The sequence below is a fragment of the Pomacea canaliculata genome, linkage group LG2 (assembly GCF_003073045.1).
Source record: "Pomacea canaliculata isolate SZHN2017 linkage group LG2, ASM307304v1, whole genome shotgun sequence".
Classification (NCBI taxonomy): Eukaryota; Metazoa; Mollusca; class Gastropoda; order Architaenioglossa; family Ampullariidae; genus Pomacea; species Pomacea canaliculata.
In genome coordinates, this window is record NC_037591.1 from 824745 (window position 1) to 850776 (window position 26032).

Consider the following 26032-nt stretch of genomic DNA (forward strand, 5'->3'; position numbering starts at 1 on the left):
TGTGAGTCCAGACCACTGATGAAAGTTTGATAGACTTTATTGCCAGATGCACTTTGTCAAACATGTGTAATCATGTTTCTGTTGACTTATCAGATGCACATTCTAATTGTTATCAAACGCTATCACTCAGTCTTTTGAGTGTGCGATATTTATGGATTGTTTGGTGTGTGACAGGACTGTGATACAGGTTACACACGGTCTGGTGGAGGCCTGTACCTGGGACTCTGTGAACCTTGCAATTGTAATAAACACTCAAGTGAATGTGATCCAGAAACAGGAGTGTGCCGGGTAAAGCTTACATTATTCATCTCTCTTGCAGACAACTGTGAAATAAATTTATTAATTTATAAAAGCTGGTGTTGATATTTTTGGCCTAACATGTTGACAGAAACAGGTATGTCTATAAATAAATGATAATACATTAAAAAAGACAGGAAAAGATAACCTTTCTGTAGTCTTTTTCTTAGCAATGTTTTCTTTTGCTGGGAGACATTTCTTTGATTTTTTTTTTTGCAGTTTTTGTAGAAGTTTACAGGTGCTGATGTATGCAAATAACTTTGTTGTGAAACTAGTAGACTCTATTTTATCTTTTTTGTGATTGTTAGAACTGCCGACATAACACGGAGGGTGAAAAGTGCGAACGATGCTTGCCTGGTTATTATGGTGATGCCACCAGAAGTAGTGTCAACGATTGCCTAAAATGCCCCTGTCCACTCACAGAGTCACCAAACCAGTCAGTATTGGTATCTCTAGATGATTTCATAATCATACATGGAGAACATTATTATGTTCACAGCCTTTATCCCCAAGTAGTGAAGTTTTTCCAGTTGTGCCTGTCATCCTTGAAACCATAGATATACATATATACAGATATATTTTCACAAGTTCAGACAATATAGCAGACAACCCCCTTATCTGCTTATCATTAGAAGAGGCCCTTGTTTCCAGCATAACTAAAAGTTGCATTCACAAGTTTTGTTATTCACCTTAGCAGCATAGTGATGGAAGCAGTTTTGTACATCCTTTTCTCTGACAGGTTCAGCCCCACCTGCATTCTTGCTCCTGACAGACAAGTGACTTGCACTGCTTGTCCAGTGGGTCACACAGGCCGTCGCTGTGAGAGGTCAGTTGCTCTAGCGTTGATTTCACTTTGAAATTAGTTTTACATCTTGAAATATTTCTTTATTTTATGTGAAGAGGCCCATTTGTCACAGAACTAGCAGTAACTGGTCCCCCCCCACCCACCACACACACACAATGACACAAGCCTGGTACAAATAAAGAAAGTAACACATGTATGAGTTACAGATAGACTATATGTGAGCACTTTATGTAGTTTTTTAAACAAGTGCATGATTTAAAACTCTTGAAACCTTGGCGGGGATTCTTTGCAACTGAAGGCAAGGGTGAATACTAGCTGTTCTGCAGATTTTTTAGCTATTCTTGCAGACTTGGCAAGAACTGAATACAAACTCCCAGCGTATCTCTCATTTAAATAGATTCTGTCAGTGACTCAGGTACAGATCAGATCTTAATTGACTAGACAAGTTCTTGAAGCCACATGGTCATATTATCCAGAGTTTATTAAAGTTTTCAAACTGTTTCAGCTGTCTGCCAGGGTATGAAGGCAACCCTTTGCAGCCTGGAAGCTTCTGCAAGCCAATTGGTGAGCCTATAAACTAATCTGGTTTTTATGGGAGGTGATGAAGAAACAGGGCGTAGAGCTTGAGCTGGGAAAACAGAAAGTTAAGTGGTTACACCACTTGGCTCCAAGGCACAAGACAAAGCACTAAATTGGTTCAGTATCTATGTGGTATACGTTACCCAGTTGACCCAGCTATTGAATAGGTACCTAATCCCTTAAAAGGTTGAGAAAAGAAAGGTGGTGTTAAAGAGAGAGGGTCACCATCTTCACAAAAAGCTGCCTCGAGATAATTATTGTCTTTAATAGCTCACTCCCCAATAGCCAAAAAGTTATGGGCTTCCTTTTTCATACTGTGTAGAGTTATTTTTAGGAGGAATGTATATAATTCTAATGCACGACATTATGGTTTATGGGAAGTTGATGGAGTGCTGCAGCATTAGGTCTGATGCACTTGTTTTGTAGCCGTAAAGTTGTAGCTGGTGTACTATACAGAGCTAGTTTAATGCAAAAATATGTCAAGTTATGTCACTAATTATGCTACTCAGGCCTGTGGAAGATGATGAAATAGTTAATGTAGAATGCTCTATGATGCTGGAGGGTGTCAGCAAATTGTGGGTTAAGGGATTTTGGAATCATGTTCACAAAATATGGGCTGTTTGAGAACCCTGCCATAACTGTTTAAAAGAAGATGATTCCTATTGCAAACTGTCCATTACAGAAGAAGGAGAGTGCATTTGGTTTCAGCAGATAATAACAATTGGTGGATGTTGGGTTTCAGTGGACAGATGTGACTGTGACACTCGAGGGACAGTGCCCAACACTCAATGTGACCCTGTAACAGGCCAGTGCCAGTGCAAGGTCAGTTGTGGCTGTTCCTCAGATAACTGGTGAAATGTTCATGAGCTTGTTTTTATACTTAAAATATACTTCTTGAGGTAGATGTAAGTTTATTTTTGTATATTTTCAAAACAAGCTGATGGCCAGATAGTTCTCTCACTAAAGAGAAGTAATCTTGTATGAAGCTTATAGTTAACGTATAGTCACAAATGCGCTTTAACTAACTTAATATTAGGTTATAAAAATAACTCTGTAATTAATGATATATTCCTTAAACATCTTCTAGTTAAATAGAAAGATCACCTGAATTTGAAGGTGAAGCAAAGAAGTGCTCACCAAACACAGGCCACAGTGTCACGCGGTAGAAGTAAGGACACAGTTGTGGTGCACTGCATTGTTTTCTTATCAGCATTTGGTATACCATTCCATGTTTCCAGGCTTATGTGCAAGGTCTGCGATGTAGTGCATGCCGTGATGGTTACTTCTACCTGGACGAGTCCAACCAGCAAGGCTGTCTAAATTGCTTCTGCATGGGCATCACAACACAGTGTTCCAGCTCAACCTACAGCAGGGATGTGGTCAGTGTTAGGCACAGCTGATAGGTCACATTTCACCAGTTGAAATTCTTTCAGATGACATAATATTTTATTTTGATAAGTAGGCTAACAGCTCTTTAATCTATGGAACCTGAGAAAATAACATAGTTTTATAGAGATTTGCCTTTGCAAGGTTTCTGGGTTTCAACCTTTGTTGGAAGACTTTAATATTGTAGAAATGAACACGCTAGCATTGTCTTTTGCCTATGTCTGATAGAAGTGCCCCCTACTCAACAGTTTTTCAAATACAGTTTTTCTTTTATTTCCTCTCCATCTTCACATCACGTGATTATCTTGTTTCACAGGATTATTTCATCAAGTTCAGTTCTTAATGCTACATTGACAAATATATTTTTTTAGAGATTTATGAATTTGTAATATCCTCAGTTCTGGATAAACTGAAAGCTTGCCTGTGTATATTGGAGTATGCAGGAATATGTGAGGGACCAGGATACTTACCACCTGTCTGTGCTGTGTGCAGATTCGGCCACAGTTTAATGCTGATGGCACTCATGCATTCTCTTTCACAAACCGACGACTTTCACGTACTATTACTGATGGATTTACCATCGATGCTGCTCGCAACGAGATTATCTTCAACAACTTTCAGGGTATCCAGCGAGAACGAGAGTCACTTTTTTTCCAGCTGCCACCAAAATTCCGTGGTGACAAGGTAGGACCAGCTTGCTTTTTTTGTTATTGAAATTAGGAAGTTTGAAGTACAAAAATTATGAAAGTGGCATATTTCAGTTTTCTGGCACCTCAGGATTATAGATCATGAAACTAGATGTACATTCTTAAGTTATTCAAAGGCTTTAAGACTGGCCACATGCTGTGTGACTGCCACTATCTGAGCATGAAGAGATAATGTGCACCAGCTGATCATCTGCAGCCAGCCATATTGCTGATGGGTGACATTCTCATGTAGTGCCATCCAAAGCCCGTTTTTGATGGAGAGATTGAGGCCAGTAACTCACAGAGGTGCCAGTAGAAAGATGGTCAATGACACCACAAATGCGAACATCTTCATAGGTACAGCTCAGTTGTGTTGATATGTCTGTACTGAGCGAGTTAAGACAGATATCTTAGAGGGATTGAGGCATATGAGTGATAGGGGAAGAGGTAGATGAGCCAGGAAGTGAAGATGGAAACAAGGCAGTTGAAAGAAGAGAACAGGATGGTTGGACCTGATGATTACTGCAAGAAATGACAGCTGCCTGGCATGTCTGCTTAGTGTTGGCATTCTTTTTTCTGCCTCTTTGACCTATGTCTTATTGAGCATGCATGTGTTGAACAAGAAAAGTTTTTCCAAGCCACTAGTTACCTCCACATCACTCTGCGTCAGTCATCAATCAAATTGAGATATCTGTTATTCACATTTAACATCATTCACCATTCATTCTTTGGATTTTCATGGTGCAGATTTTCATTCTTGCAGGTGACATCATATGGCGGTTACTTACGATTCACCTTGACTTATAGTACATCTGCAGTTGCTGGACAAGGTTACATGGATGTTGATGTTGAGATCATTGTGAGTAGCCTCTTATAGTTTGGCTTGAGTGTATTGTATTTGTCTTACACTTTTTATGGACAATATATGATTTTGATGATCTATGGCTCTGTGAAGTGATTTTCTGTTTATTTTGCCACTCTGACATTAGTTGTAATCAGTATAAATAAAAATAAAAAGTAGGAATCAGACCAGGGATTAATCCTTTTTGTTTGAAAGAGAGAGACTTTGACTTTGACTTTATTTAGTTTAGACCATGGCCCATAACTGAAAAAGGTAGAACATAAAAAACATATGTACATAGATGTATTAACTATTACAGTTGGCATTCCAGTTCCAAATACTTATAATAATAAATGCGTCCTTATTGTAATCTAGCTGATGCCCTGATTCATTTAAACTTTTGTAAATAATCACCTTTTGGTGAAGCACAAATATATATATATATGTCTCTGGATGTATCTAGTGTAACACATCAGCATACATTCAAGTATATTATCAAATGTATATATAATATACATAAAGTAATATCATTACTACATGCTGAGCGCCTTCGGCCTGGCAATGAATTAGAACTAGTTAAACACATTGAAAGCAAGAAAAAGATGTTTTGGAAAACATGTTTATTTTGCCCCTCATGAATGGAATATGCCTTAATTTTTTTTTCCTGACTTTCAGTTGTAAACGTAAGTAAATTTGTCTCTCTATAGAACTTCTGTGGATATAGTTTGACCTTAGAACAGCATTCTGAGGCAGGTGCTTACATTTCTGCTGCATTGTGGAGTCAGATGATGGGATCCAAAGTTCAAGTGTGGTTGTTAAGTCCCAAGCACATCCTTATTTTTAAAATCCCCTGCTATGACTGATCTACCCAAAGCTGGGAGCAGATAAGATTTATTTTTGACTCTACAGTGTGGTATTTGTTAGGCTTGTAATTACCAAAAATAGATGTGGCTTTGCATCAAGCATTTAGCCTATTTTGAATGAGTAACAAGTGAACAGGGCGCGTGTGTGGACAGAATCCACCAGTGTACATCTCAGAGGCTTAGGCTAAAATTCTTTATTGAGAGACCAATAGGAGGCAAGGCATGAAGTTTATTAGGATGGGAAACACTGATTGTTTTCCCAGTCATCAATATAGAAAATATTTTGTCCTGTTTTAATACTCATAATATCTGGGTATGATGTGTTATTTCTGGGAAAGTAGTGATTTCTGCACAAAACCTTGAATAGCTGGCTTGCAACATTATGTGGCAGAGCAAAGACCAGCGCATGTATCTGCTGTTGAACCCATCACCAAAGCCACAGGTGACACAAGACTACAGGATTCTGCTCAGAGAGGTCAGATGTCTTTTATTGTTTGCCTGTCTCCCATGCCTTCCTCATGTTTTGTACACATCAGTAAATGTTTTAGAAAGGAAAGTTTTGTAGCTAAGCCAGCGTTTCTATATAGTCACAGTTGAAAAAGTTATGCCTTAGTTTTAGTTTGGTGTTTCAGATTTAGCCATCCACCTTAATAGATATAGAATTACAATCCTGAATATTTTTTAATAAATAGTTATTTTAAGATGCTCCAGAGATGCACATTGGATTGTGGTGACAAGATATCTATATCCACAAGATTTCAGAAAACAGTTTATTGGTTCCAAAGGCTTAACAAAAAATTCCTATCCATATTGTGTTTATATTTAACCATGTCTGCACTGACTGTGAAACAGCTTCATTGAAGAATGATAGCCCTTTTATTTTCAAGGTGGGAATTAAATAATCATATTATATTTATATTAATATAATCTTATTATAAGTTTTATGAGACACATGTTGTTGAGAGAGCTGTAAAGAGACAACACCTTTGTCACAGTCATCCTTCCGTCTTTTGGATGGTTCCACTCCAACAAGAGAAGCCTTGCTGACAATCCTGGCAGATATTGATGCCATTTTGATTCGAGCGACATACAACAGCCAGATGAGCTCTGTCTCTCTACGAAATCTTGAGATGGATGTTGCTGTACCTCGCATCACAGGATTGCCTCCAGCACCAGAGGTGGAAAGCTGTCGGTGTCCAGAGGGTTACACAGGTCTCTCATGCCAGGTAGGTATTTAATTAAATATCTATGTTTTCTTTCAGATGTGTTGCTACAAAACAAAACAGTGGAGTATATTTTGACATATGAATACTTGACAAAGTTTGATTGTGAAGTACACAGATAGGATCATTAGTGGTCCACAAGGATAAGTTGTTTAAAGTGACTGCTGACTTTTTTAATTACAATTCATCATTCAAATTGTCATTCATTATCATTTCTTTTGTGCAGGAGTGTGCACCAGGTTTCCTGCGAGTCCCAGACTCTGGAACTGCTCTGGGACGTTGCACACGATGTAACTGTAATGGTCATGCATCCACTTGTGACCCTGTCACTGGCCAGTGTCTGGTATGTTAGGCACAGTCCTGCCATCTGTGTGATACTGTTTTGTGTCTTGATAGTATATTTGATGGCAAATAACTCATCATTAAAACAATACGTTATGTTAAAATATTTAAAATTTACCAAGAGAGTGCAAAGGCCTACCAGAACTTTTCTCATTGGTTAAAAATGCAAGACTGTTTATACACATTCACTATTGCCAGAGTGGTCCACTTTCTTACTCTAAAATATTATCTAGATGGACTTCTGTGAAAACGCTGAAACTGTACAAACTAACATTCTGGCACTTGTACCAGCTTGACAGGATTGCCACAACAATATTTAAAGTGTACAAGCTAACATTCTAAATTCTTCACCTGTATGACAGGACTGCTTTGACAATTTTTTAAGTGTACAAATGAACATTATGACTTTTCCATCTGTACAACAGGACTGCTATGACCATATTTGAAGTGTGTGTGAACATTATGACTTTTCCACCTTTATGACAGGATTGTCGTGACAACACCGAAGGTGAAAGATGTGAGCGTTGTATAGCTGGCTACTATGGTGATCCCACAGCAGGCACACCCAATGACTGTCGCCCTTGTCCTTGTCCACTCACTATACCATCCAATCAGTGAGTCTTCATCTTCTTTCATCAAATAGCAGTAACATTTACAAGATATAAGTGTTCTAACTACTTGGCTCTCTGCTTCGCCCCCCCCCCCCCCTCCTTGATCAAACAAGCTTCTGTACAAAGATAAGTCTATTTACTACATAGCAAGGGAGCAGTCCTTTTAACTTTTGTGACCTAATTTACACCATCATCCTGCTGAAGTAATTGTTATGTTGTTTGTGAATTATGTTGCTGTTGTCAGCTTGCCCTCACTTTTTTTCAGATTTTCTCGAACCTGCTTCTTAGACCAGGATCGCCAAGTGACGTGTGAGCAGTGTCCTCAAGGCTACACAGGGAGAAACTGCGAAAAGTAAGGGATGGTAGTCATTGTGGTCAATATCTGAGAGCAAGTATCATAGAAATTACAGCCAATAAATGACTTATGTGCACAGAAAGGCACAAGTTCCCCAAATAAAGGTGAATGTGAATTATAACATGTGTACATCAGCCTTTTTGGGTACCTTTGGGTCAGGAATATCCAAGAAACAATTTCTAGCCACTATGCAGTTGGGGAATTTGCTGAATGCAAAGAAAAAATAGGTCAGTTGAAAGTTATCTATACAATTCTTTTTTTGTTTGTTTTCTCTGTTGTTATAATTGTTTTTAATTTTAGGAAATGCTTGCTTGCTGACCCTCATTGTAAGAGGAATATAGTTAAAGTTTTTGTGATTGTTTTGGTGAAATGTTATTTTATCAGTGCTAAACTGATAAGTCAGGGTTATGGTTTCTTACTTTTTTTTTTAAGGAAACCTTATTACTCTAGAACCAAAGTACATGACAGACATGTTCAGAGTAAGAATGAAGTTAGCAAATGAAAGAGAAATATTGAGAATATATAGAGTGAAAATATGTTTAAATGATGTGAGCCACTATGCAAATGTATTTTGAGGGAATGAACTAAGCTATGTCAGTATCAGTTTGATATTAACCTGTGCAGCAGTCTAATGTTCATTATTGTACAGGTGTGCTGAGGGGTATTCAGGCAACCCAGGTGAAGTTGGTGGTCGATGCGTGTTTGAATCTGGTAAGCAGTCAACCTTAAATGGCTCTGCTAAAATCATTAGCTGTTGATGAAAAGCTGGTGTTCCTAAGTTTATTAAGAGAGGCTCATTCTTATTTTTCGTTGTTCAGGGCAGAATGTGGTGCCTTGTGGTGTACTAATCACTTGTAGTGATCAAAGGGGTTCCATAAAATCCTTGCCTTGTCTTGTGCAGACCCCCTACGTCCTACTGTGATAGTCAACCCCATTCAGCTGCAGGAGCGAGTGGGTTCTTTAGCTCGCTTCCAATGCCAGGTAACAGGTCGTGGACCTTTCAATGTTGTCTGGAGTCGTCTAGATGGTCGACGGCTGCCACCTTCTGCAACAACAGGTGTTGGGCCTACATATGATTTGGTACTGAGCCGTTTGGACTACACAGATGCTGGCCGATATGTCTGCTCAGTTACCAACGCCTATGGCACCAGCCGTGGGATTGTAGAGCTTACTGTGGAACGTGAGTTAGCACTCTGTTAGGTAAAGGGATTTTACATTGCATGCACATATACACACACAGATATAAAAGTGTATGTGTGTATATCGTGAAACACACATGTGTTTGTCTGCTTGCTCACCCCCTCGATATAGAAAGTATGGGCATGCATGCAAGTATGTGTATGCAGACATATATGTCTGCATCATACATAATAAAAACCACATGATTTGTATAGTGCATACTTGCATATTTGCACTCTTAAGGAGCGTGCTCTTAGCGCTTGAGACAAGAACAATCTATGTCGGATGGAAGGATGACTAACTGATGACTGATAAAAGACAAATATAGAAAATGCAAAAAGGAATCAGTTAACAAGAACTGAGGTTATTGGGATTTTGCAGAGGTAGATGAGCAGGGAAGTTTGAAGATGGACTAGCATTATGTGGACTGTTAGGAGTAATGCTCAAGAAAGAGTGTTTTTAGTGCACATTTAAAGGGTATACATATATTGGCACACATGCATATATTGGTATACTATACCACTACCATTATCATGTTTGGTTAAATCATCAGTTCAAACTTCAATACAAAGTAGTTATAGAAGAGTAATACATCATACAACTTGTACTGTTGGTGTTCAAACTGCAGTAAAGAAATTTCTGCAAGAGTATTTATGATCTTCAGGTTTTGACAAAATAGTCATCCCATTGTGATTTATGGTGTACAGAATTTGTGAGAGATTTATCATTTATGCTTATGAAGCATGTTAATTCCTAAGAAATGTGTCCTAGTTTGTTGCATAGGAAAGCCTTTTTATAATGAATAAAGTTGTGATGAGGATTAAGATGTGTGTTCTCTTTTTTTTGTCCTGCAGGTATTGACCAGCCTCTTCGAGTGATGATTGAAGAGCCAAGACAAATCCAAACCACTGTAGGCGCTAATGTCCGCTTGGTTTGTGTGGCAATTTCTTACAGCAGTGAGGTTTGTCATTTCATCAGTGACTTTAGACTACTTTTGATTTTGCTGTTATTTTTTTAGTCTTCTGTGAAAGGCCTGTGCTCATGATTTTCTCTAGAGGTTTACTCCCTTAGCCTTTCCCTTTCCTAATATTGCCTACAAGGCAATGGGACCATGTTTCTTCCACTGTGGCGACAAAATGCTCGGTACTTGAGGTGGGAGTGGAAATGACAAAATGATCATGTGACTACTCATACTACTAATCAAAAAAAAACAAAATTAAAAAAAATTAAACAAGGAAAAATAAGGGGAAGGGTGTCGAAAAATTCTTACATTTATGTTGAAAAATCACAAATGTGGAAATAAAAACAAAATCTATGAAATAAAAATGTGTTCAATGGGCCATGATCTAGTTAGCTCAGCAGTCTATCTAATCCTTGTCGTGCATCAGGTTGCACATAAGGCCTCAACCAGAGTCCTCCACCGATGTCGATCGGCTGAAACCCGCTCTAGGTGACCCCATGTCCAGCCCTTTCTTTTCATTTCCCTTTCCACTATTCTTCTCCAAGTTTCCTTTGGGCGGCCTCGTTTTCTTCGGCCGTCTGGAGTCCATCGTAGGGCGACTGTGGAGAGGTCTGCTGTCTGCTGGCGGAGCACATGTCCAATCCATCGCCAACGCCTTCGTTGAACCTGCGTGGTTTCGTTTCTTTGGTGGAGTTCTTCGTTGGTGATGGTATTTGGCCAAAAGATGTTAAGTATGCGCCTGAGGCATCTGTTTTGGAAGACATCAAGTCTGTTACAGATGGTTTTGGTCATCTTCCATGATTCTGATCCGTAAAGGAGGGTGCTGATCACATTTGACTTGAAGATTCTCAGCTTGATCTTCTGACTGATGTTTTTTGAAGATGTGCTTAGAGCAGGATCACCCAGGGCAAAATCCTGCTTGTTGTGGTTGGAGGTCTTCCTCAAGAGTTGCCGTCAGTCTTGACAAAACAATCTTGCTGAAGACCTCGCTGGTGAGGGAAAGAAGTGTTATGCCCCCCCAATTATTGCAGACTCCAAGATCTCCTTTCTTGGGTAACTTGAAGATGAGCCCTGTCTTCCACGCAGCAGGAAGCTACCCTGATTCCCAAACTTGCCTGAAGATTTCAGTCAGCATTGGAGCTGTCACATTCACATCTGCTTTCAACATTTCTGCTGTAATTCCATCTGCCCCTGGTGCTTTGCCTCTCTTCATTGTCTTGATTGCTGCTGTCACTTCTTCCAGGCTTGGCGGATCTGTGGGGAGCGGTCTGTTGGCGCAACGGTTAGCGCCTGTCACCAATACAGTGAAGGTTGGATGCCCAGAGTTCATTTCTCGTCTCGGGCACGCTGTTCTTTCTCTGCACGTGGCATCTGTTTACAGGGCTGGCTGCCTTGCCGTAATATAGCCTCAGTTGCTGGCACAGCGTAAAACACCAATCCCCCTCCGCCTTGGCGGGTCTGTGCAGATGTCAAGGTCTATAACTGCTGGCTGGATGTCTGCAAGATGAGGGGAATCTGGTCTGTTCAGAACTGACTCAGCATGGTCCCTCCAGCTGTAGTTTTCCTGCCTCTCCCTCGACGACATTACCGTTCACGTCTTTCACTGGCACATCACTGTTCTTAAACCCGTTGTTTAGCTGTTTGTTCATCTTGTACAGTGTCTTCAGGTCATTTTTTCTTGCTGCTATTTCAGCTTCATCTGCAAATGTCTCTATGTAGTCTCTTTTGTCGGTTTTTGTCATCTTCTTTACCTCTTTGTTTAGTTTTGTATATCTTCGTCTGTGGTGTTCCTGCAAGCGTTCGGATCTAGTGCTGTTGATTTTTGTTTGGCTGACTTTCTCTCGTCTGTCTTCTTCCATGTCTCTTCTCTGATCCACTGTTCTTTCTTCTTCCATTGGAAGCCAAGTATTTTATTTTATCTGAACATAGATAATTTTTGGCATAGAAATGCGAAAAGAAATGGTTCTTAAAAGGCTACTGATTGACAATGTGAAACAAAGAGACTGGCAAGGCAGCTGGGATGTGGATAGAAAAATAAAGTATGCAGTTGAAAGAGACAAGAAGATTAAGTATGCAGTCCAAAGAGAAAAGAAAGATGTGGGCATTCCAAAGAAAAGTATATGTTACGGCCAAAGCCCGAAGTTCGGCCAGTTCCCGAATTGGCTGGCCATTTGGCACTTTAGCCGAGGTGTGTGGCCATTGTCCAATGTACTGGGTGTATATGCTACTACCAGGGAAATCCCTGGCCAATATTCAATATATGCATCCGTATACCAGATGTTGACAGAGGTCGCAGTGATCCACGAAGCGTCCTACTTTGCATAAAGACCAAAGAATCTCATATCATGTCTTCTGACTGAAATTATGAAATTCATATTGTCATATAAAACATCCTTATTAACTGGACACCTAATCAGACATTCTTGGTGAAAGTTTGCTAGCTAGAATTGCTAAAATTATTTACTTGTACATGATGATAATAATTATAAGGATATTGCATAAGGATATTTTGGTACATGTTTTACAAATCCTCTCTTGCTTAATACCCCTTCCTCAGCAAATATGTTGAAAAATAAGAAAACTTGCATGACCTTTCACCCCTACAGTACATACACATGCATAATTCATCCTCTGAAAGTATAGTGTTCTAATCTGCATGGTCCTACACCCTTAGGCTAATGATTTTCAGTGTAGTGCAGTTCATGGTAAGTCAGATTACATGACTTCCATTGATGTTTCGCCATTAGTAACATTTCTATTGTCTGTTAAATCATATACTAACCCATGATTTTAAATCGTTGTGTAATGTGGCAGGCCAACTATGTACTATCCTGGTCAAAAGATGGTGGAAATCTTCCTGCTCGTGCTATTGACCAGAATGGTGTGCTGTACATTCCAAATATACAACCAGAGGATGCAGGGCAGTACACATGCACTGGGTCTGATCCTAACAGTGTTGACAGGGCTACAGCCACTATACGTATTGAGAGTAGGTGGCTTGCATTCCTTGCTAGACATTTTATTCGGAAGCATTCTTAAATGCTTTTAGTAACTTGTATGGTTATTACTTTGTTCATTTTATCTACTGTGAATTGTACACATCAAATGGTTTCCATGTAGGAAATTATTTGTTATTTTATAATGTAGATATTTCTTTCTGATACAAAGTGCATGCTTAGGAATCAGAATAAGATCATGTTTTGGGAACAGTTTATTTAATTCTTTGCTTACATTTTCTCTCAGGGGACAGAACAAAATCATGGTTTAGGAACAGTTTATTTAATCACATACCTGTGGGGTTTTCTTTCAGGAATTGATGAGTCTCCTAGTGCACGTATTGAGCCCCGTTATCTTCAGGTCACAGAGGGTAGTCCTGTAGAATTTAAATGCACTGCCACCGGTGTCCCTGCACCCGTTGTTCGTTGGACACGGGGAAGAGATGGACCCTTACCTGACTATGCTGTTGTATCAGAGGGTATTTTCCGCATTCCAAGTGTTCGTAAAGCAGATGAAGCCGAGTATTACTGCACTGCCACGAATCGAGCAGGAACGGGATCAACACGTACTATCATCTATGTGACCCCAAGAGGTAGGGAAGGGAGTTGACAGCTGTGTTGGATGATTGTACAGAATTAAACTTTAAAAAAAAACCCAAAGAAAACATTTATTTTCCATCAACACATTAAACACATTACAGGCTTAACATATTATATGCTTAAACAATTCATAGCCATTGCAATATAACAAACATGTAAAGTAATGCATGTCAAAATATATGTAAGAAGGTCTAGTCACTGTTTAAATTCTAGTCAACAAGTTGCATATAAGGTAGCCAAAGGCAGCATAAAACATCACTGGGCACATTTCTATGTCTCTGCAAGGGTTTATTTCTGCAATAAAAATATTTATTGTGCTTTGTGGATATTTATTAATATATATCTTGCAACAATGCTAATTTTCATCCTTATAAGGCTCCACCAACTGCTGTTTTGGAATCTATGCCTGATGCTGCAACATGCATCTTTTACAATATTTTGGTCCAATTTTGGCAAAGAAATTTGGGCTTACACTGTAAGCAGTTGTTCATCACAGTGTTGCATGTATGTCATCACTGACTTTCATATTTACGATGTAGTATTGGTATCTAGCAGGTTATTTATATAAAATATCTTGACATAATGTGCTGACCGCATACCATTGTGTTTGCTGTCAGCATGAAGCTATCTCTTTGTATTGTTGCTGGAGGTGACTTGATAGGTGCTGTCTTATTCAGAGCCCGGAAGACTTGAGATTCACCTCAGACTTGCACAGATCACAGCCACAGTTGGGAGCAATGTACAGCTCGAGTGTTATACCAAAGGGAATGCTGATGTACAACTCATCTGGTCACGCCAGGGAGGTCTTCCACCAGGTGAGAGCCCCATGATACTTTGTGTCATGTGGGACAATATAAAAGACAATATCTGAGCTGTTAGTCATGGCTGTTGTTGCGGCCCTATGCTCCTCGAGGAGTAACAAGGACTAAACTAGCCTTGGCTGCAGATCATAGTAATTCCCCTTTCCTGGTTTCTCTACTGTTTTTACTAATTCAGTCTGTCAAGTATGTTTTCTCACAAAATTCAAAATATGAAATGCATTTAGTGAACCGAACTTTAAGCTGTATTAACATTGAATTTGAAGTATGACTAGTTGTGCACCTGTTAAAGGGATATATATATAAATATAACCTTTGATATTTTGTATTTCTGATCTGCATTATATTTAATATCTTATGGTTAGGGTTATGGGTTTAAATGTTTGTGAATTTCTTTTTATACAGATGCAAATTTTGAACACAATCGTTTGTAGAATTGCATACCTGTAATGTTTACTATTGATAGGCTCATCCCAGGATGGTGGTATTTTAACTGTTCCCAACATACAACCTTCTTATGCTGGAAACTACGTTTGCACTGGCACCGATCAATCTGGCAGTATTGGCACAGCTACTGCTGTTGTCACAGTCATACCAAGGGAAAGCTGTGAGTTTGTGTGTGTATGTGCACATAGCAAGTGTATCAGTACAGAAGTGTGAGTACTTGTATGTATGTGTCATGTGATTGTACAAGTGCAAATGTCTGCATAAATACTTATATACGAAAATGCAGTTCAGACACATTTCATTGCAGTGTGCAATGCCAACGCACTTTTTTTAAAAAAAAATATATACAAAGAAATGTAAAGTATGACCATTTGACGGAGATCCAATTACCATGATTTTACTCCTAACTGTGTTTTACTCCTGTGTGTGTTAAATGTCTGTATGAGTATGTATGCCTGCCCTTGTGAGCAAAAGGAAAATTTCTGTCTTGGGTCTCCTTGACAGACAATAAAGTCTGATTTGATTTGATATGATATAAACAATTGCCTATTATAAATGGTACATGCACACACCACATACGCATGCATAGGCATACTTGTATATGAATGTCTTTCATTTTTCATTTTATCCATGGACATTTGGTTAATGTTTATATTTATAGATGAAGCCCCGACAGCCCGTGTGGAGCCAGAAACACAAACAGTTGCTCAAGGCACTACAGGAACACTGCGCTGTATTGTGACTGGAAGTCCTCGCCCCACCATCACCTGGTCCCGTGTTCCTGGCACCCTCACCCTTAACCATAATGTTGGTCTTATTTATGGCTTTAGCATTCAGTTTGTCTTCTGCTTCTTCTTTCTCTTTAATATTGTCAACCAGCCTCTCATTATATGATGATGACTGCTCCTAATTCCATAAACCTAAATCCTTTTGAAATAAGTGATTACCATTCTTACAGTCAGACATCTGTTGACCAATATGAAGAACTAAATTACTCTTAAATATGTTATGAGTGCTCTTTACATAACAATAGTGGATGAAAAGTTTTGAGATCAGTATGGCAGGTGAAAGTTCTCATTTCATTCATGATATCACTCTTGAGGGACTCTATATCTGTCCTAAAAAATCTACATACTTGACAAAATCTGAAAAAAAATCCAGGAGGAGAGAGTTGAATGTTATATAATAGTATATCAGATCTAAGGATTCCATCAAAGCATACAACTGACTGTCAGTGAGCATAGAATTCATTGTTAGTGAGCACACAACTCATAGTCACTGAGTATGTTGCCATTGTCAGTGAGCACACTGCCATTTACAGCATGTTTTGAGCTGATTATTGTTTTAAATGAAAGCTACTCACTGTTGTATTTTGCACAATGCAATATTATCATTTTCACCATCGAACTAAAGCCTGATGATGTGTTTGAGTCTCATCTCAGCCGAAAAATACACCAGAGGGGGGAGGGAAGCAACTTTTTTTAAAACGTTAGTAGGAAATAGAATTAATAGAATTAAAAAATAGAATTAAAGCAATGCAGCTCTGTAGCTGAGAATAGATAAATATGGAAGTGATCCTGCATTTCAAAGCTGAAGTTCCTTCCCATGAAAGATCCATCTTGAGTTTCAAAGCTCAATTCATCTAAACAGTGCCACAGAATACAGTGAAACCTTGGTTTTCATTGATAATCTACCAGAAAACAGTCTACAAAATCAGAAACCAGCAAAAACCAAGGCAATTATTTCCATATGAATCAGTGTAAATCCAATTAATTCGTTCTAGACACTCCAAAATACATGCCAAAAACACATTTTATAGAGTATAAATATAGTGTTAATGCTAAAAACAATAAGAAATTAATATAAAATGAATATAAAAGACTAATTTAAAGAGCTGCTGGCTCTGGAAACTTTCTTTGGTCCTATAATGGAGCTAAAAGGGAAGGGTTAACTATTAGTTATTATTAAGGGAAAAATTGAACAGGGACAATGAGATCTGAGCATGTGATTTTATCTTGCATACAATACATACATTTTGAAACTGAAAAATGCAAATAAACACATTACACCACATACTGTATATGTAGTAATAATTTACATGTAATTGTGGTATAAGCACTCCCAATCAATAAAAAAGGCACAACAAAAAAAAAGAAAAGCAATGGAATTGCTCAGCAAAATGTGCAGGGTAATGCTCACACAATGGGAAACAAGGCCTGATAGGAGAACACGTGGGATGCCCTTTGTTTTCACAAAATTATCAGTGAAGTCATACGGGCACGCTAACAATATCCAAGGCAGTCAACAAAATTGAGAAAAATTTTTGCCAAAAAAATCAACGAAAACCAAAACCGACAATAACTGAAGTCAACAAAAACCGAGATTTCACTGTACCAACAAATCTTTCAAAGTGTCATGATTGTGTTAATGCTATTAACACACTTCATTGTTCTCAATACAAAGTCCTTATGTTGGCATGTTCATCCATGCATTTTTAAAGGCAGACATCATGCTTGCATTAATAGTACTATGGGAGATGAAAGATTCTTAATATTACTGTGGCAGGTGCAAGGAGAAATTTTACGTATCACTCAGGCAACGATGGAGGACCGCGGTGTATACATCTGCTCTGTTAGCAATGTGGCTGGGCGAGCACAAGCCTCTGGTATTGTTGAGATAGAAAGTAAGTGATGCTTCTTCTCCTGGCAAAGTGGTTTAGTGCCAAATACTAGAGACTTAGTTTCTGTATGCAGCCTCAGTAAATATTCTCTAAATGTAACCTTTGTGTGTGTGTGTTTAGGGCGGGAGATTCCAAGGATTGAGGTGTTCCCTCAAGATGCGCAGACGATTGCAAAGGGAGCCAGTGTTCTTTTCCAGTGCCGTGTAGTAGGAGGTATTCCAGCTCCCACAGTTACCTGGTCCAGGTATGACTATCCTGCATGACTATCCTGTCTTTTATTGCTGTGTCATTTTTAAAGACATGATTGCCAAGATGGTATTGACCCAGTGCTTTCAATTAAGCCTTACATCTGTATTCAAGCAGGTTTAGGGAACAGCTGATTTACTTGCCTGCAGCTGTTAGTCTTAGTGTACCCTAGAGACACATTTCTAACCCATGCACCTAGCTAGTGTTTAGCAAGAGAGTGGAGAACAATGCTTTTGATAACATATCTTGGTAATGAAACTTTTATTGCAGAAAGCCATTTGTTATGGTGGTTGGCTAAACTAAAAAGGCATCAAATAATAGTCTTAGAGGTTTGGTGGTTCTCCATCGTATGAAGACATTAGTATCAGCTTAGTATTTCTTGGTTTCTTTTGTCTCAAATTTTGAGTCAGATTTTTGTAAAAACTGCTCTTTTTGTCTTCATCAGGGTGTAACAGGGTTGTTGGGAACTGACTAGAATGAGTATGTAGAGGTCACCTCCATCAGTATGTAATAGGTTCATTGAGAAATGACCAGAATGAATAATATATAGTCACACCCATCAGTGCGTAATAGGAAGTGATCAGAATGAATAATATATAGAGGTCACACCTATCAGTGTGTAATAAGCTCATTTAGAATATAAAATATTCCCTATATTAATCGCACTTTTTATTATTATTACATGTACATGAAACTGCACACACACACATAATGTACAATAACTGGTAGCTTCATCATTTAGTATTCAGCAGTTGTATGATGGAGGGATAAAGCTATTGATATTATTGGGCTTTTTCATTTAAACAAGCAGGGGTGGGGAGACTTTAAAACATCTGGAGGAGTATAGTGGGACAAAGTGCAGAGGAAAGAAGTGCTCGTCTGAATTAATTTTGCTATGGTGTTGTCGGGCATTGACAGAAGATGTTGTCTTGTTTGTAGGTATTATATCAGCTAGGGAACAGCAACTGGCAAAAAGTGATTAAGGTTAAAGTGGTAAACTGCTGATGTGCCATGTTGTTTGATAAATATCTTAATTTTATCTAGTTTTCATGTACACCTTTACACTGTAAAGTGAAATCTTTATGTACACTTGGTGAACTGTCATTGTTCCTTTTTCGCTTGATCTGCAGCAGATTGACACAGTCATTGCCATTGTTCATATTTCACTTGATCTGGAACAAGTGGGTACTGTCAATGCTCACTTAATGTATAACAGGCGGATACTGTCAGGTTCATAATTGTCCACTGGATCTATAACAGGGTTGGTCTAAAGCCATTTACACAAACTACCGAGGTGACAGATGAGAATGGTGTCATCATGTTCAAGCGAGTCACTGGTGATGAACAGGGTGGCTACATCTGTACTGCTACTAATGCAATGGGCACTGTCACAGCTACAGTCAACCTTCGAATTGAAGGTCAGCGCCTTTTTTATTTTGATTGTGTTAGTACCATGAAGAAGCTATGTTCTAGCATTCATAAAAATGTGTCTCTGATCTTCATTTTATGATGATGGTAGACACAGGTGTATATTTCTATGTACTATGATTACCACTGACACATGCAGGTGCTTCTCTGTACCATGATTACCACTGACACATGATTATTTCTGTGAACCATGATTACCTCTATCATCACAGCTAACAAGCAAATGCCTGTACAGGTCCTCCAGTAATCACAATAACACCCGGCCATCGTATCACAGCCATTGTGGGGCAACGAGTTGACCTTGAGTGCATAGGAGAGGGTGAGCCAGTGCCAACTGTTTTCTGGAGAGCTCCTGTCCCTCGGCGTGGTGACATTGTGCCTGATGTGGCCATCACTGACCCCCTTCCTGGCACAGCAAGTCTGACCTTTGAACGAGTCAGCGAAACAGATGGCGGCAGTTACATTTGTGTGGCTCGCAACAGCTATGGAGTGGTGGAGGAATCAGTAGATCTATCAGGTTATCTGAATGACAAAATCTTTGTTCTTGGTTTCATTCATGTGTGTAGAAGTGGATACTTGTACTTGTGTTTATGTTTGCTGATAACATTAATTTTTAATAATGCTCTCTTAGTGTAGTGAGCTGAATTCATGGTAATCAATATTTCTTCTCTGTGTTAAATGGAACCTTTCTGTTGAAGTAAGTTGTGTAATAGTAATGATAATCAAAGAGGCATAAGGCCAGTGAAATACATTTCTCAAGCTAAGATTTGTTTGGTCTCTTCCCAGTTGTGCAAGGTGAGGATCAAACTGGAGTCTCGCCAGCAGTGGATATTGAAGGACCTGACCGTTTATCTCTTAAAGAAGGAGATTCAGTGCAACTAACCTGCACTGCTACAGGTATATGCACATTAAACAAGGTTTATGTTTATCAAGTACATTTACCCAGCCTGACAGTCTGCACAGGTAAAATAAATCTGCTACCTGAAGATTGTGGCTAAAACTTTGCATTTATGGCCTCAGGGTAGGTCTATCTGAAGCATTTTACTATTAGGTAATTAATTGGAAAGGTATCTTCCCCTTGTGTTAAGCTAAATGAATCTAAGTGAACCCAGTATATTTCAAGATCTAACAAATGGACAAATAGTAAAGAGCTGTTTGTTCATGCTATAATCTGAGAGCAGCAAATGCCATAAAAAAACAACTGAATATAGGAGTCAACATGATGTTCTTTGTATTTTTTCTGTTGGGAATAAAAATAAATTACATTTTTGTTATCTAATACTTGTTTAAAGAACATCATTTCAGTAGATGAATACAATTGATTTCTTGCAGCTTCTTTCTTGCTTTTTTATATTTTTTAAAATGTTTTTCATTTTAGTTCTGTTTCCCTTGTCGCCCTTGATGAACAGTATCTGCAAAATCTTGGGGTTTTTTTTTTCTTAGTTGGGGGGTGGTGGTGACGGTGGAATGGGAGAAATTCCTGCTATGGCATTTTTACTGCTCAGTAGCTCATGACTTGGAAGTTAATTTGTCTGTCAGAGTATCGTAAATTGCTAGCTGACAGAATTTTAAAAACAATTCCTGCATAAGAAGAAATACCAGGAAACTTGCTATATGAAATGCTTTTAGAATTTTTAGTTGAAAGGTCAACACATTTTCTTTATGCAGGTTTAAGATCTCCATTGATTCGCTGGCGACGTCCCGGTGGCCTGCCTTTGCCACCTGGTCACAGCGTGTCTGGAGGTCAGCTGTACATTCCTCGTATTACTGCTGAGTACCAGGGTGAATATCAGTGCATTGTCACATCAGAAAGAGGAGACTACAGCTCTTCTGTGATTCTTATAGTGTCAGGTATGTAGCTTGTTGGTACTTATCTGTCGGTACTTATCTGTCGGTACATAACTCTGAGCCACTTTTTCTTTGTGCTGTGAAAACAAGATAGTCTCACTTATTCCATTTATAAAGTACAGATCTTTTTAGTACAGACTCACTTTAATATTTAATCAATTTATATGAGAGATCAGACAGTGTGCCTTTCAATTTCTTTAACATTGACATGTAAGACTTAAAACTTATGGTAAGATTAAGCAACTTTGTTTAATGTTTTTCAAATTATAAAGGCAAGTTTTTGTTTTTACAAGACACGTAACACTTAAGGTACCAAGTGTGAGCTTACAAACTACTTTGTTCAGAGATAAACAAAAAAAAAAAGTCAGAGCTGTAGAATCTGGATACCCCAAATTGATTGTGTGTTCTCAGTACATGACTGTATGTGCTATGAACCCCACCAGGTAGGATTCTTACTTCCCTTTGGTCAGCATTTGGCTGAATCATTTACCTTATCACTAAAAGGCATTTTCATAGAAAGGAAAAGTTGTTGATAATATTTCAATGCTTGTGCCTTATGTGAGTTGTTTTGCACACAATTGGGGAATTAATATTTTGCAATCATTCCACTCAGTACATCAATCTGGTAATCCTTTCATGGCCTTATTCTGAAAGTTCAGGATAGTGAATTCTCAGTCTGTAGCAAATATTTTCAGTTCATGTTGTGAAGCAATGGCAGTACCTTAAGTACCTTAAGACTGACTAGCTTAAGACTGATTGTAGGCTTGAATTACAGCTTGTTAATGTGTGGCTGCAATGTCTCATCATGCATGGTCTCATCCTGCAATGTCTTGTCCTGAATTTATTTCTATTAGTGGTGTTGATGTTGAGCTAGAACTATTGGGGGGAGTTTCCATAACAACTTGTGAGCCTATTCACTCCTTATGTTTTTCTGTTCATAGTGACAATCATTACCTTGACAAGCTTGTCATAGATTTCTTTGGAGTTGCTAGGGTCCTGCTCCATCACTTGTCGTAGGAGAACCTACGCGACATAATGCGTGGTTTACAAGGGCATTTACTATGCTGACAGTGCCCAATCCTCTTCAGTTTATGTTTTTCTGTTGATAGTGACACCTCGACTGAGAGTGTCACCTTCCCAGGTGACAGCCCGTGTTGGTCAGTCTATCACCTTGAACTGCCACCCAGAGGGTGCTGGGCCATTCCAGCTTGAGTGGCAGAAAATTGATGGAGTGATATCACCAAGTGTGCGTGAGATTGATGGCAGGCTGGAAATAAGACAGGTAACTGCAGCAGATGCTGGGCGCTACAGGTGTGTGGCAACAAGTGACGTGGGTGTTTCTGAGGGTTTTGTCACAATCAGTGTACAAGGTAAAGACCAGTGTCACTTCAGTGACATTAATTTCAGTACAAGCTTTTAAAGTCTTTCTTTAATAGCTAGGAATCATAAACACCCACCAGTCTTTTTTTGTAGAAGTCATCACTCTACTAAGTGATGAGAGTTAAGTTGTTATAATTTAACAGGAACATAGTGTTGATGTGTGCAAATAATTTAAAATGCATTTTGTCTTGGAGTTAGCTGCCTATAATATGTTATTCTAGGTTTTATTGTAATTAAGAAAGTTAATAGTAAGCTTAACTGTTGTGTGATAGAATTTGCTGCAAGAAAACAGTTATATAGAAAACTCACCTGTAATAACTTTCTACAGCCAATAATGACAGTGACAAAGATGATTTTACCTAAAGAAAAGCTGAACATGACATCTATTTTAATATGGGCCTGCTTTTCATTGTCAGACCGATGACACATTATTAATTATTTTTTCCATATTTATTGATAATATGTGGCTTCAGAACAACATTAATGTTAATGTGTGTGTAAAATATGTTCATACGTGTGTAAAATGTATTTGCATTCATATGTGTTTAATTTCCCTTGCAGTACCTCCTTCTGCATCTGTGACACCTAAGAGGTCTGAACAGGCAGTTGGCGGCAAAGCTGAATTTCAGTGTGAAGTCTCAGGTGATCCAAGACCTGAAATCCGATGGGAAAAGGAGGGTGGACTCCTTCCCCCACAGCACCAAATCCGCAATGGTTTGCTTATGTAAGTAGGCCGTTTTCTTGTACCAACAAAAATATTTTGTGCAAGTGGACTTTTCTTATGTAGCACTCTAGAAGTGTACTGAGTATGTAATTGTTGTTGTAAGGTCAGCATCGAGCGACGCTGCCCTATTTCCCACGCTGGGGGCGTCCGTAGGTAGCCAACCTTGAACTGTCCACCCAGGACCACTGGCCCTTTCCCTCACTGGCTGAGTTCGTGGTAGCTGACATTGAACTGCCCGCCCCCGGCCACTGGTCTATTGTTACACCCGCCTGGGAACTTGGGTGGAAACAATGACCAGACAGGGCGAGGGGGGCAGGGGATGGAGAGATCGACATTCTAGAATGTTCCGAGGGTAGGGGAATAAGTAGCGGGGTGGACAGTGGCTTGGCATGCTGTTGAGATTTGAGAGAGAGAGAGGAGGAGGCCAGCAACCGAGAAAAGAGTTGAATAAAGAAACTTCAACGTGAGAAATCCATCTTGTGTTTTCCTGTACAACGTAGCCCAACCCTACGTAGCCATTTGACATATTGGTTACACTTAATTAATGCTTAATCCATTTAATATATTGCACAACATGTGTGAAACAGATTACATGGCTTCTAATTATCAACTTCTTTGTAAGCCTGATTATGTGCTGCATAAATCACACATTTAATTCTTATCATTCTTATCATTCTAAATGAACATGCATATTTAGGTACTATTAACATTTGTAAGGGTGATTATGTGCTATAATAAATCACACATTCATTATTCTTATAAATGAACATGTATATTTAGGTACTATTAATATTTTTAAAAAGATACCGCTTTTGATCCACACTCACCCTTTCTTTTATATTTTTTACATTTTTACATTATAAAAATTTAGCTCTTATGGGTGGTATCAAATTTTGTGTACTTTTGAATTTAAAGCCTGTATGACAAGATTGTTGCATGTGTGTATTTGCAGTTTGTACAACCTTGTTGCTGAAGATGCAGGCCGCTATATTTGTACTGCAACCAGTGAGAGTGGCACAGTTCGTGATTTTGTTGTACTTCGTGTAAATGGTAGGTGTTTTTAGATATTTGCAAACTGTTTGTGATTTTTACTTTATAAGTATCTGACAATACAGTATTTGTTTCTCACAAGTGACATTACCATATGACATAACCATAGGAGATTAAAGGCTACAATTTCTCTTTAAGCATTGAAAGTTTACTCCCTGACCAATATATGTGTTCAGGATGCCCTACTACTGGTCAGGTGAGCAGCAGCCCTTAAAGGTGACAGCAAAGCAAATACAGCATTCAATAGTTAAATCTCAGTACCATTTCTTATCCAATAAACTTTAGCCAATCCTACACTGTTCACCTTTATTTATACTGGGCTCACCAGTTGATATTTATTATGTTAGCTTCTATATTAGTTGCCAGTTGCTGTCAACAAATTTGGCAGTGCAGAGCTGGAGCTTTTAAGTCCCCATCTCTCACTTTTCCCTAACACTCTGTGAAGTCAGATGCCCATTCCCGACAGTTGGGTCAGGTAGGGAAAGTCCACTATGTCACACAAGTATTAAGCCAGCACATCTCCAGGTTTGGACACCATTTATCTAATCACTTGGCTGTCTCTTTCCACACTGCCGCTGGTCTCTTGTGAAGCGCATGGAGCTCATCTCCATGTGGAGAAATGTGCTATACAAAGTGGCTGTCTCAAGCAGTCACTGTGCTAACTGTGCTGGTTCATGTTAAGCTTCTCCAGAATGTTGCCTTAAGTGGGAGGAAACAGCTAACTGGGAGACGTAGAAAACTTACCAGACAATGTGATGTGAATACCTCCCAGCCTCCTGCTTTCATAGTTTTAGTTAAGTGTTGGTTGCAAATCTGCTGGACTTGCTTTGTTGCATCCTTTGAGCTGTTTGAGGGCTGCCACTCACCTGAGCAGTAGAAAAGCGCCCTGCACACCAATTGTGTGCTAACTCATAGTCAAGGAGTCAAATTTCCATGCTTAGAAAGCAATTATAGACTATTATCTGGTAAGTTTTGAAGAAAAGAAGTTTACAGCAAAAAATTCTTTATTTTTTTTAATAAGCAAGGCTAAGTTAAAAGAACTTCAATAGCTGGAGACTGCATAATGTTATCATGTAACTTTGAATACAAATTTATATATAAGTGTATATATTATGTAGACAATAATTGACCTTGCTGCTGATAATATCAGATGTAAACAATAATAATTTGAACTTCTGCTGCAGCTGCTCCAGACATTGGCAGCACCTTAGGGCGTAGTGTGCAGACTGTAGACGAAGGCGACCGTGTGGAGTTTGAATGCATAGTTACAGGTACTTGGCACTTTCCCTCTTGCATTGTTACAGGTACTCAGCATACAGAAAGAGATGCATTTGTGTTTGTGTTTTCATGCCGCTATATATTTCTGTGTGTCTATGTAGAGATGGGTGCAGTCACATATGCATATGGTGATGTGCATATTGCCATAGAAATTTGTTTCACAGTATGCTAGTATTAATCACATAATCTTTGCAAGTTATTCCACCACTAGGCACACCACGACCAACAGTATCTTGGAGCAAACTGGAGGGACCATTGCCAGCAACAGCCTCTGTAGGAGATGGTATTCTGATCATCCCTGAAGCACGACCAGAGGATGCAGGCACTTACCGCTGCACCGCTGCCAATGTGGCTGGCTCTGTGCAGTCACAAGTACAGCTCTTTGTCCAATGTGAGTATTTGTTTACCA

At 39.0% G+C, this 26032-nt stretch overlaps 1 protein-coding gene across 33 annotated transcripts in view; it reads left to right on the top strand.

The window, feature by feature from the left end:
• Positions 1-26032, top strand: part of LOC112557156 (basement membrane-specific heparan sulfate proteoglycan core protein-like) — a 131013-nt gene that overhangs the window by 84186 nt on the left and 20795 nt on the right. For all 33 annotated transcript variants that reach the window (XM_025226815.1, XM_025226818.1, XM_025226821.1 and 30 more), the window contains 32 exons: positions 175-288; positions 606-733; positions 1037-1123; positions 1608-1666; positions 2424-2503; positions 2920-3060; positions 3560-3751; positions 4517-4612; positions 5849-5932; positions 6453-6683; positions 6907-7023; positions 7509-7636; positions 7899-7985; positions 8638-8699; positions 8890-9168; positions 10022-10128; positions 12943-13117; positions 13439-13717; positions 14402-14539; positions 15009-15149; positions 15651-15796; positions 17555-17672; positions 17790-17913; positions 19176-19333; positions 19579-19860; positions 20130-20240; positions 21012-21194; positions 22301-22561; positions 23133-23295; positions 24248-24345; positions 25530-25616; positions 25835-26014. In XM_025226815.1, the coding sequence (XP_025082600.1) occupies positions 175-288; positions 606-733; positions 1037-1123; positions 1608-1666; positions 2424-2503; positions 2920-3060; positions 3560-3751; positions 4517-4612; positions 5849-5932; positions 6453-6683; positions 6907-7023; positions 7509-7636; positions 7899-7985; positions 8638-8699; positions 8890-9168; positions 10022-10128; positions 12943-13117; positions 13439-13717; positions 14402-14539; positions 15009-15149; positions 15651-15796; positions 17555-17672; positions 17790-17913; positions 19176-19333; positions 19579-19860; positions 20130-20240; positions 21012-21194; positions 22301-22561; positions 23133-23295; positions 24248-24345; positions 25530-25616; positions 25835-26014 (4636 nt within the window). The remainder of the gene's footprint in view (positions 1-174; positions 289-605; positions 734-1036; positions 1124-1607; positions 1667-2423; positions 2504-2919; positions 3061-3559; positions 3752-4516; positions 4613-5848; positions 5933-6452; positions 6684-6906; positions 7024-7508; positions 7637-7898; positions 7986-8637; positions 8700-8889; positions 9169-10021; positions 10129-12942; positions 13118-13438; positions 13718-14401; positions 14540-15008; positions 15150-15650; positions 15797-17554; positions 17673-17789; positions 17914-19175; positions 19334-19578; positions 19861-20129; positions 20241-21011; positions 21195-22300; positions 22562-23132; positions 23296-24247; positions 24346-25529; positions 25617-25834; positions 26015-26032) is intronic.